This window comes from Hyperoodon ampullatus, assembly GCF_949752795.1.
Source record: "Hyperoodon ampullatus genome assembly, chromosome: 5".
Lineage (NCBI taxonomy): Eukaryota > Metazoa > Chordata > Mammalia > Artiodactyla > Ziphiidae > Hyperoodon > Hyperoodon ampullatus.
The window spans coordinates 143187406-143199900 of NC_136918.1; the positions used below are offsets into that span (position 1 = coordinate 143187406).

At 52.4% G+C, this 12495-nt stretch overlaps 1 protein-coding gene across 2 annotated transcripts in view; it reads left to right on the forward strand.

Annotated features, from left to right (window-relative positions):
* UBASH3A (ubiquitin associated and SH3 domain containing A) overlaps positions 1 to 12495 on the forward strand; it is a gene marked incomplete at both ends in the record, with an annotated part of 40795 nt that overhangs the window by 1344 nt on the left and 26956 nt on the right. For both annotated transcript variants that reach the window (XM_079704308.1, XM_079704309.1), the window contains 5 exons: positions 739 to 792; positions 3524 to 3710; positions 6655 to 6853; positions 10961 to 11130; positions 11867 to 12075. In XM_079704308.1, coding sequence (XP_079560434.1) covers positions 739 to 792; positions 3524 to 3710; positions 6655 to 6853; positions 10961 to 11130; positions 11867 to 12075 — 819 coding nt within the window. The remainder of the gene's footprint in view (positions 1 to 738; positions 793 to 3523; positions 3711 to 6654; positions 6854 to 10960; positions 11131 to 11866; positions 12076 to 12495) is intronic.

A 12495-nucleotide genomic window follows, 5' to 3' on the forward strand; every position in this document is an offset into this window, starting at 1 on the left:
AATTACCTTCACCAAACTCCATTCTGTCCAGTTCGGTCCCCTTCAGTTAATTTCCATTCAGTGTACATTCATCCCAGTTTCAAGGCTGAGTAAGACTTGGTTAGGCACAGGGAGCTCGCGGTCCAGTGGATCAGCTAGATGGACTCAAGTCCATTGAGATGAGGAGCGAGGTGGCCATATGTGCGGTGGGGAAGGGCAGGAGAGCTGCATGGGCATTCTGCTTGGGTGGTTTGCGGAGGGCTTCCTGGAAGAGGAACATCTGAGCTGAGCCTGGAAGACCCCGTGCCATTTCCCCCAGGGCATGTTGGCACCGGGCCTAATCTTGGCAGGGAGGCACGTGTGCAAGCCCGGGACATGGCCCTGCACAGCCGACTCAAGGGTCCAAGAGCGGGTCCACCTGGCTTGGGAGCAGGTGCGTTGGGGAGGGATGGAGATGCTGGATTCAGGTGTGGGTGGTCAGGACAGGAGCCCTTGAACTCCGTGCCAGGGTCTGGGTGGGGGGGCCAGGGAAGGAAAATGATGGGCTGAGATGCAGGGCGTCTGCGTTTCCAAAACCACAGTGATGCCACACGGAGGGCGGAGGCCTGGGCACTGCATCCCACTGTGAGGTCTGGCCTTCAGCCCCTGGGGGGGACCCCCTAAGGTCCCATGTGCTGCAGGGACACTCCTGTCTCTCTGACCTTTTCCAAAGAGCAGAAGGCAGGTTCTGAGAGCTCCTCGCGTTCTCCCTCCCCACAGGCTCAAGGCGTTGGCGGCGACTGGGAGGAAGACGGCGGCGGAGGCGTCAGACTGGTAGGTGCAGTGAGGTCTCTGCAGGGCGGGCGCTGGGAAGTGCCCAGGACACTCCAGGGGGTGGGGAGCCTCCATGCCACCCACCCAGCACCCAGGAAAAGGAATAAAGAGGCCCCAGTTAAAATGGAAAACAAAAGAGAGAGAACTTTGAACAACGTTTTCTTCACTTAAAAGTCTGACTTAATCCAAATGTGCCTGTCAGTGAAGAACAATATCCATGTGATTTGTTGAGTAAATAGGGGAGAGCCATCCTTGCTGATATGAAGGCGAGGTTGCCACTGTCTTCACCTCTGATGGGGCGAGAACTTGCAGGTGGTGCTGAATGCCCCCCAAGGCCTCGCACGTTGCCCCTCAGGGTGCCAGGTGCCTGGGGGCTGGGGGGAGCTCTGGGTTCCCGGAGGCTCAGCCAGCCCTCAGCTCTGCGGCTCTGCTAGCCTGCTGCTACGGGCCTCGGTTTCCTGCCCTGGGAATCAAACAGGACACCCTGTTCTCTAAAACTCAGTCCCGCCCGCGTGTGGCATGATGGCATCATTCTGCCTCTGGTGGGAAGTCCCCTCGTGCTCCGCCCCGGAATAGCTGCAGTGAAAATCAAACAAAAGCCCCAGGTTCCGCCAGGCTGGGGTGCCCTCCCCAGAGCAGGATGGCCGACACAGGCACCAGGTCTCTGAGGGCTCAGCGTGTCCTCAGCAGGAACCCCCTCCTCCTCCAAAAACTCTAGGCCAAGGGCAAAAATGCCAGCCCCGTACCGGACAAAGGGAAGCACCCGGGACCCTCTGGGCTAGGCTAACCCTAAAGTCAATTGCAGAATTGCAATTCAAAACCAAACCCACTGCCCTGAGGGTCGTGCTAGTGGTGACTCAGCCAGAAAGCCCAGCAGACCCACCGAAGAACAGGGAGGTGGTGGGTCCCCTAGATTCTGTGAGAGTGGGCCCAGCCGCACTCCTAATCGGGGGCGGGGCGCTGCAAATTAGGATGCCGTTAACAGCAAAAGGCGGCTTCAAGTGTTGGTGAGAATGAGGGGAAGGTGGTCTCTCACTTTCTCAGCTGCAATAGCGGTGAATATCAACACTGAAAATGTGTAGCTGCCACCCACAAGTTCATGTCCAAGTACATTCCCTGGAGAAACACAGAGGACCTAAAAAGACATGTACAAAGATCTTGATCACAGTGCTGTGAAATTTTAAAAAAAGGAAACAATTTAAATGTCCATCAATGGCATGGGTGGATGAAATATTACATATGTAGATGATGCACTTTTATACAGACCTTAGAAGGTTCATTCTGACAAACTTCCCCAGATGTATGTGTATCAATGTGGAGAGATTACAAAAACACAGGGTTGAGTAAAAATGCAAGTTGCAGAATTATTTGAACAATAGCTTATGATTTATATAAAACACACACAAGTGCTATCTGTGGATTTGTTACCTAAATGTCTAGAAGAAAACAAAGCAGATTAAGACTTGAGGTTTCCTCTAGAAAAGGGGAAGTGAGCTACAATGGAAGGGGTATAGCTTCCTCTATTGGTATTTTTTTATTAAGGAGAAGGTATTTGTGTGTATCTTATGTTTTCTCCAGTGGCTGTACCCTGATTCCTAAATTCAATATTATATCACAAGCACTTCTCTGAGTCAATCAAAAATTATTCAAATCCATAATTTCCAATGACTTCATGATAAAGTTATTACCTTTTTTTCTCATTTTTTTCCTTCTTTCCTATTATAAATAACTGTACAATAAATATGTTATATGAAGTCTTATCTATACATTTTGCTTCAGATAAATTTCTGGAAGTGGAATTATTAGTTCAAACGGAATGGGTATTTTAAGGCTATTGACACATCTTAGCCAATTGCTATACGTAAAGGTTGCAGAAATTCATCCCTAAGTCTCACTGCACCTTTGACACAATTAAGCATAACTTTTACCCTCTCAAAGACATTCTGTTAATTTGACAAGTGAGAAAATTAGTGTCTTGTGGTTGCCTCAAGTTTTTTGTTGTTTTTTTTTTTGCGGTACGCGGGCCTCTCACCGCTGTGGCCTCTCCCGTTGCGGAGCACAGGCTCCGGACGCGCAGGCTCAGCGGCCATGGCTCACGGGCCCAGCCGCTCCACGGCATGTGGGATCTTCCCGGACCGGGGCACGAACCCGTGTCCCCTGCATCGGCAGGCGGACTCTCAACCACTGAGCCACCAGGGAAGCCCCAGTTTTTTTTTTTTATTATTGGTGAGAAGGAACTTGAATTGGGGGCTCTATGTCATTTTTCCTAGGATTTTTTTCTTAGTATTTAAAATAAATTTCCGAATTGAAAGAAAGTATAGTAGCCACCTAAGTTCCGTCCAGTTCTTTGTGGCTTTGATTTTTACACTTAATTTGAAGTTGGAGATAAAATTAAAGTTGAGGTTTTTTCCACAAAATTTTCAACCCTAAGGAGATGACTGGCCCACAAAGACCACTAGAAGACCAGGTTTTGAGTGTTTCTGTCACCTTTCTCTACTTTTCTGGGTCTTTGGCCTGGGAATCAGACTAGCCAGGATCTGAGACCTGGCTGGACACTGACCTGCTCTGCGGCCACACTCAGCCTCGTGCTCGGCAAGTCCCGCCCGGGCATGGACACCTCTGCTCTGCACGGCCTGCTGTTCTGAGTTGCTGTCACCACTGTCCTGTGTCCTCCATGGGGAAAGACTCCTTTGGCCACGACGCCAGGTAAATGTCCCATTCTCTGTTGCAGGCTGCACTGCCATTGCAATGACCCTTCTCTCGACGACCCCATCCCCCAGGAGTACGCCCTTTTCCTCTGTCCCACGGGACCCCTGCTGGACAAACTTCAAGAGTTCTGGAGAGAGAGCAGGCGTCAGTGCTCAAAGAACAGAGCCCATGAGGTCTTCCCTCACATAACGCTCTGTGACTTCTTCACGGTGAGTCAGTCCAAGGAGTTTTTAATGTTCATTAATACAGCAGCTGAGTCATTTTCTGCCATAACTAGGCGGTGATGGGGCAAAATTGAGGGGTTTACTTTCACAGGGTGGTCTACGATGGTGGTGTTAGCTGGACTCTTTGTGTGAGATATCCTTTACTTTCCTCCTCATCTTCGTCTGGTCAACTTCTATTCATCCTTCAGAACCCAACTCATTTATCCCCTCCCTTTTTGAGTCTTCCCTAGCTCCCCAGACAGAGGAGGTTGCTGCCCTTTGGGCTCCCACCATCCTCCTGCTTCTAAGTCTAGTGGCACTCTTTCCCTCTTGCATGGCCATGTGTCTGGTGCAGCTCTGCATCCCTCACTGGACTGAACCGCTCAAGTGAAGGAGGATAATTCACTTACCATTGCCCCCCAGAGACCAGCACCATGCCTCAAACAGAGTGGGAGCTTCACAGATGTGTGATGGATCCACTGAAGAACGGGTTAGCCAGCCACAGATGTAGGACTTCTTCCTGCCTGGGGCACTAGCCCTCTGATTCGAAAGATGTTCAGAGAACCAGCTCCAGCTCCCAGGATGGGGTCCTGGGAAGGTGAGAAGGACCTGGCATGCTCAAAAAACAAGAGGGAGGCATGAGAATGAGAGAAAGAGGGGCAGACACCACTGTGGCTCCCGACCAGAGAAAAGTACAGAGGGCACACCCTGGCCCCACCCCGGCTCTACTGCCAGCAAACTCTAAGGGTCCCACCGGGGCCCAAGGGGCCCTCTGTTCCAGGCTCCTTTGCGCTGCACGGAAAAGGCGATGCAAACCTGTGCAGGAAGGCTTCCAGAAGATGCCCGGGAGAAGCAGCATCTTCCAAAGCCCTTGACAATCATCCTCATTTGCCCGGGCCAGTGGGGAGGGATTCCCAGGTGCTGAAACCAGGGAAATCCCAGGCAAACCAGGGTGAGTTGGTCACCCTACTTGCAGATTGATGGCATTTGTGACAGGCTCCTTCCTGGCTTGTCCTAGGGGCTCATCAGGGGAAAGAGAGGCAGTGAAGCCAGCAACAAACATGACCTTAGACATGGACACGCCTGGCCCTGACAGCGACAGCCAGAGAGCTGACTGGGGCCTCCAGCTCTTCCTCCCAGCCTGTCGAGGTGTGTCCATTTGTGCACGCATACACACATACACAGACACAGAAACACACAGCATCTCACACAGACACACAGACACACCACACACACACACCATGTCACACACACAGATATGCACACAGACACACACAGCATCACACACAGACACACCACACACAGACACACACGTCACAAACACAGATATACACACGGAGACACACACAGCATGACACACAGACACACCATACACGTAGATACACACACACACATTTCCCTTCTCTCGAGGTAGCTGCCCCCTCACGCCCACCCCACATCCCACCCTGCCCTGGTGGCTGAGTGCCCCTTTCCAACAGAAGAATGTAACAGGGATTCACTCTTTGCCTTTGATTCTGTAAAATAAGGATGCTCAGCCACCAAATAGTGCCGTCATCTACAGGTCGGTGTATAACGTGGCTCCATGCTCCCAGGTTACATGAGGCGAGTGCCCTCCAGGCACCACGTGCTTTCCAGGCCCTACGAGGACTGCAAAGACACGACAGACAGGGCTTCCCTGGTGGCGCAGTGGTTGAGAGTCCGCCTGCCGATGCAGGGGACATGGGTTCGTGCCCCGGTCCGGGAGGATCCCACATGCCGCGGAGCGGCTGGGCCCGTGAGCCATGGCCACTGAGCCTGCACGTCTGGAGCCTGTGCTCCACAACGGGAGAGGCCACAGCAGTGAGAGGCCTGCATACCGCAAAACACACACACACACACACACACACACACACACACAAAGATACGACAGACAGGGGTGCATTGAGCGTGCTCCTGGTTAGCAGGGGAGCTGAGGGTGCCCATTAGCAACGATGATACGGTCCATAACTCAGAGAATAAAGAGGGTGTGGGAAGCCCAGAGCGAGCCAGCTGCTGGGGAGATGAGGATTTGGCCAGCTCCCCGAAGGGGGGGCTCTGTCAGTGTCCCGCTGGGGTCCCACACGGGCGCGTGGAGCCTTTCTCACTGAGCAAGGAGCCCAGAGCTGTGTGGCCAGAGGGCAGGTGAGTGGGTGACAGCAGGGTTGAGGGGGAGCCTGTGAGCCAAGATCACGTCAGAGGAGACCCTGCTGGGGGCAAGGGTGGCTCGATCACTGGCCGAGTGTGTGGCCCGCTGCCGGCTCTGAAGTTCAGCGGCCGAGGGGCAGAGGCTACAACCTTCCTCAGTAGGGCAGGCTCTGAGCAGCGCGCCCTGGGGCTGCCTTGGTGTCTACAGGAAACCTGCAGGAGCCAGTAATGCGGCACTGAGCCCAGCTGTGGGCCACAGGACTGGAGGACGGGGTTCGGGATGTGATGCAGGGTTGGGTCAACTCAACATGGAGTGAGGCACATATTTAGAGGGACAAGGGATTTTTTTTTTTTTTTTTTTTTTTTTTGCGGTACGTGGGCCTCTCACCGCCATGGCCTCTCCCGTTGCGGAGCACAGGCTCCGGATGCACAGGCTCAGCGGCCACGGCTCACGGGCCCAGCCGCTCCACGGCACGTGGGATCTTCCCGGACCGGGGCACAAACCCGTGTCCCCCGCATCGGCAGGCAGACTCTCAACCACTGTGCCACCTGGGAAGCCCCTGTTGTGCGATTTTTGACCTGGGTACTCAAAGGCTATTCTATTCCAAAAAGAACTTGACCTGAATTCTATAAGAAACTGGGGACCAGCTATAGAACGGATCCATCACCCCAAACACCAGGACTAGTTAAATTATGTTACAGCATCGTGGACAGAAAAGAGGCTCCCGAGGCTGCCTGATTTTTATTAGTTAAGGTAACAGGTGACTGTCCTGTCTCTGTCCCTCAGTGCGAGGACCAGAAGGTGGAGTGTCTGTATGAAGCGCTGAAGAGAGCCGGGGATAGGACCCTGGGCGCCTTCCCCTCGGCTGTGCCTCTGGTTCTCCATTCTTCCATCAGCTACCTGGGCTTCTTCGTGAACGACAGCCCCGCAGACATCATCCATGAGTTTGCTGTGATGTTCGCCACGGAAGCTTCCATCTTAGCAGGTAGGCGGCCCCAAGCAGAAGCACACGCAGGGCCCGGTTAATAGAAAGTGGTCCCTTTGTGCCTGGGGCTGAGCTCGCCACACTCGGATGCAATGGGCAGACCCCAGGGCAGCAAGAGTGAGGCTGTTTCCCCGATGCAGCGACGGTCATCCTGCGGGCTGGCCGGGCACAGGGTTGTCTGCACCGTCACCAGGTCACTTCCACACCACCTGGCCCTTTACAGCCAGCAACTATGACATGGCCTTAACCTGAGGTTGAACAATGAGCTAGAACCTCCGTAATGGGCCAGGATGTCCTTCAAAAATGTGAGCTAGGGCTTCCCTGGTGATGCAATGGTTGAGAGTCCACCTGCCGATGCGGGGGACACGGGTTCGTGCCCCGGTCCGGGAAGAACCCACGTGCCACGGAGCGCCTGGGCCCGTGAGCCATAGCCACTGAGCCTGCGCGTCCAGAGCCTGTGCTCCGCAACGGGAGAGGCCACAACAGTGAGAGGCCCACGTACCACAAAAAAAAAAAAAAAAAAAAAAGTGAGCTAAGTCAGACAGAGAAAGACAAATATCATATGATATCACTTATACGTGGAATAAAAAAAATGGTACAGATGAACCTACTTACAAAACAGAAGTAGAGTCACAGATATAGAAAACAAACTTACGGTTACCAAGGAGGAAAGGGGTGCAAGGGAGATTGGGACTGACATAACCACACTACTATACACAAAATAGATAACTAATAAGAACCTGCTGTACAGCACAGGGAAATCTACTCAGTACTCTTTAATAACCTGTATGGGAATAGAATCTAAAAAAGAGTGGATATATGTATATGTATAACTGATTCACTTTGCTGTACAGCAGAAACTAACACAACATTGTACATCAATTATACTCCAACAAAAATTAACTAAAAACAAAAAAGAGTGAGCAAATAGAAAGACTCAGAACTAGCAGAGGGCTCTTCTCTAAGTGGGAATAGCCTTGTCTGCATCGATGTGGTTTTTCAAAACACTCAGCCGTGTTCCAGCTGCTGGGAGACTGTCCCAGGAGGGACGGTGTGTGGTCACATGATGACAGGGGATCGTAGGCTGGGGCACCTCCCCCAGCCCCACGCCCACCAGGGGCATCCCTCCTCACCAGGCCAGTGCTGTACGTAAAACACAAGTCCTAGCTGATTCATTTTAACGTTTTAGGTATGAGCGTAGTCTTGTCTCCTTGGCCTCTTGGGGGGAAAATTATCTAGACTCACTTTGAGAAGCAGTCAAATTCACTTTCCTCAGACACCAGCCCCGGTCTGGAGACAGAGGCGCCGGCTGGGGTTTAGTGGGAAGAATTCCAGACTTGACCTCAGGTGTTAATTTTCCCTCATCTCTGGTTGGTGATGTGACCTGAATCATGTCCTCTGACCCCGAGTCGTTTTCTTTCTCTGCCAATGGCTGGGGCTCTCGCCCTTTAAACAGTGCGGCGTGTTTGGGGAGCTTCCCCGTGGTCCTGGTACTCAGAGGTGCTCCGCACAGCTGTGCTTTGCTGAGTCTGAAACTCGAAGAGGCCACAGCACCCTGGTAGCAGGACCCCTCCCTGCCCCCTGCAGACATGTATGAATGCAGATGCCGGTCACATGAATAATTTCCTTAGTCCCAGATTTCCATTGGGAGGCTCGCTTGTCGAGTCTGGGATCATATTTGCTAGATAATGATAACCTTACCCCATGTCCTTGCAGATTGCCTCCTTTATGTAAGTGTGAGTTCAGGGGATGGTTCTTGAATCTCCTTGTCTCTAGAAGGACGACGGGCACGGCTCTTGTCCTGATGCAGTGTATCAGCCGCTTGCCTCCGAGCAGGCCTAGCACCTCACTTACTCCCATGCCCCCAAAAGTGGCTCTTCATGACCACTCATTTTAAAAATAGAGTGACCGAGGGCTGTGCAGGGTAAAGGGCCTGCCCGAGGTCACTGTCATGGTTTGAAAAGTGTCCCCTAAAATTCATGTCCACCAAGACCTCAGAAAAGGACCGTATTTGGAAATAGGGTCTCCACTAGATGTAATTAGTTGAGGTCACACTGGAGTACGACAGGCCCTAAGTCCGGTGACTGGGGTCCTTGTATGACAAGAAGACACAGAGACACAAAGGAGAGGCCATGTGACCACGGAGGCAGGCATTGAAGGGATGTGGCCACAAGCAAAGGAACGCTGGGGCCACAGGAGCTGGAGGAGGCCGGGAGGGACCCTCCACGGGAGCCTTCAGCAGGGGGCACTGCCCTGCAATACCTTGGTTTTGGACTTCCAGCCTCCAGATGCATGAGAACAAATTTCTGTTGTTCTAGGCCACCCAGGGTGTGGCCATTTGTGACAACAGCCCAGGAAACCAACAGAGTCCCCAAGCCAGTGGGTGGTGGATCTGGCACTAGAGTCCGGCCATGTCCTGCTCCATGCCTCCTGGGCTTCGTGCTGACCCACTCTGCACCCCGGGAAACCGGCTTTGACCTCACGTCCGTCACCCACCCTTTAGCAGGCTCCGCCCTGCCCTCCATGGCCGGCACCCTGGGCCTGACCCTGCTGGGTCGGGAGGAACCAGGCACAGCTCAGCCAGCAAGCATGTTCCTGGCCAACTCATGGTCCCCAGGGGCACGGGCCACACAGAGAAAAGGATAAGCACCCATTCAGATCAGGTGACTCGGTGATCTCTCTGATGACGATCTCAGCGGGCCTTTCCCAGGCCACGCTGACTCATCCACGGCAAGGCCGTCGCCCCACCTCGTCTGGAACACCCGAGAAAAGGAATTTCCCCGCCACCCACATGCTCTCTTGCTTCGAGCTCCTCTCCCCCGCAGCTCAGGGCCGGGAGACCTCGCCGGTTTCTCTTTTGCTACCAAAGGCTCAGATAGAGGACGGGAGACATCAATGGGGTTGCCAAGTCTGGGCTCCAGGAAGTGGGTGCACTACCCTTGACGTTTTTCAGGGGGAAGACAGATCCCGTGTGTTGCTAAGTGTTGCCCGTGAGAAAGGTAGCAGGTAACTAAGATTTACTGAAAGTTTCCCAGGGACCTTACAGTTAAGAGGCCGGTTTCCCAGGACAGCCCGTCCAATCCTCAAGTTGTTGCTGTCGAAACTGAAGCTGAGTCAGACCAAGACGGTCCCCAAAGTCAGCTGCCAAACCGGGCAGCTGGGTCTAAAGTCAGGTCTATCAGATTCCAGAGTCTGTGCAGTTCCATTCATCGCCGCCTCCCCAGAACAAAGCTGCTTTGTGACCCGGCTGAAATCGGATCCTGGCTGCTTCGGGGACGCTGCTGCCCACTGACCTGAGAGCCCTGGAATGAGGTCCAGGAGGGCTGGGGCCATGAGGGCAGAGGTCACTCAAAAAGACCAGGGCCTGGTGGCACAGTGGTTGAGAGTCCGCCTGCCGAGGCAGGGGACGCGGGTTCGCGCCCCGGTCCGGGAAGATCCCACATGCCGTGGAGCGGCTGTGCCCGTGGGCCATGGCCGCTGAGCCTGCGCATCTGGAACCTGTGCTCCGCAACGGGAGAGGCCACAACAGTGAGAGGCTCGCGTAAAAAATAAAAAAAAGACCAGGGCCTTGGCCGCTCCAAGGGCTTCCTGCTTCACCAAAGTCAGCAGAATATTAGAGGCACTGCGATGTCTGATGGAATCACATTGCTTAGGGCATTTTCTTCCAGAGACTCTGCAACTGAACAAAAAGCCATTGACTGGAGCATGAGGCCACCCGTTCAGGCCACTGTGTAACACGCACACCCCGGGGGATGAAGGAGATTTGACTCAATTGTTGGGGCAATTAGCTTGCAAATTGATGGGCCACAAACAGCCACCTCCCAAACCTGTGTCTCTATACCCTCTGCTTTCCTGCTTCTTTGTAGAATCTGCAAGTACCCAGCCACCTCCTTAACGAGGTGACCTCTGTGTGGTGGCCCGTCTGGGCCAGCTCCTTGCCCTGTCGGGGGAGCGCTGGTGTGGGGAGGGGAGTGGGCAGAGACAGGAGGTGCGTGTGTAAAGCCATTTGCACCTCCAACCCGGGCTCGTGGCCACCTCGGATGCGGAGACCCCGGGCGTGTGGTGCGGACGTCTGGGTCAAGGTGCCCCGTTTGCCTGATTTCACAGACTGCACCGTGAAGCCCTGCACCAAGCAGCTGCATCTCACCCTGGCCCACAAGTTCTATCCCCACCACCAGAGGACGCTGGAGCAGCTGGCCAGAGCCGTCCACCCCGGCCAAGGCTGCCAGTGGACGGCCGCACTCTACTCCCGGGACATGCGATTTGTACACTACCAGGTGAGCGAATGCAGGCGGACGGCTGGACTGGTATTAAAAATGGACGGTTGCAAAGATTTATGAATACATTGTGCTGCTTGCTAATTTGTTTAGATAATGATTTGAGTGAAGCCTCGGTTCAGGACTCCCTCCCCATGGGATTGATTGCTTTAGATAGAAAGCTTGTTATGCTCCTTTCAGACCCATGGAACAAGTATGAATGAATCCACCGTGTTCTGTGGTGTGGGAGAAGCTGTAAATAACCTCACTCCAAAGGGGGGTGGATGTGAACATCTGGTTATGCTTTGAGATTTTCATGAAAGAAATAAGTAAACAGAGATAAATAGGTAGATAGTAGATTGATAAAATAGGTAAATGATAGAGATAGATACATGATAGATACATAGGTAGATAGATAAATTGATAGGTAGATAAGAGGTAGATAGATAATAGATTAGATAGATAGGTGATTGATAGATACAGATAGGTAGATGATAGATAGATGATTGATATGTATAGATAGATGATAGATAGAGAGGTAATAGATAGATGATAGATAGATAAATAGATAGATAGATAGATAATAACTAGAGAGACAGATGATAGATAGATACCAAAGTTCATTTCTGAATGTATCTGAACAAGTGTATACTTCCTTTTGTCATATTCTACTGTCATCAGACAGAGGCTTGGATGTGTCTTGGAGACACAGAACCCATCCTTGCTTGAGACATGAAGACACTTTCCTCCATTCTAGACCCTGAGGGTCCTGTTCCAGTACAAACCGCAGAACGTGGATGAGCTGACACTCACTCCTGGTGACTACATCTTCGTGGACCCCACTCAGCAGGAGGAAGCCAGCGAGGGCTGGGTGATTGGGATCTCGCAGCAGACCGGCTGCCGGGGCTTCCTGCCCGAGAACTACACGGAGAGAGCTAGCGAGAGTGACACCTGGGTGAAGCACAGGTGAGCGCCCCCCTGCCTCTGCAGCCCAGACGCCTCTCTCAGACTTAGTGTCTGAGAGCGTCTTTTTGGAAACAGTGGCCATGGTGCTTGTATGCTTCTGGACAGTTCCATTGTTGGTAAAAATTGCCTTCTCCGTGCTGGCAACATTATCCCTGCAGGTATATGGTAAATATCTTGGTTGATTTGTAGTTTTCCACTGAGAACATTCAGAAAACATCAATGACTCTACAAAACTTTTCTGAGATCATACTCCCAAAAGGACTACAAAATACCACTTCCTTATTATGAGCATAACAAATTATAGAAGCACACAAGCACCGTAGAAGAGATAATTCAATTAAAGATGAGCCAGTGAAATAAATTATGATACATCCATACAATAGAATACTTGAGGCTTTTAAAAATGATCACGAGGAAGTA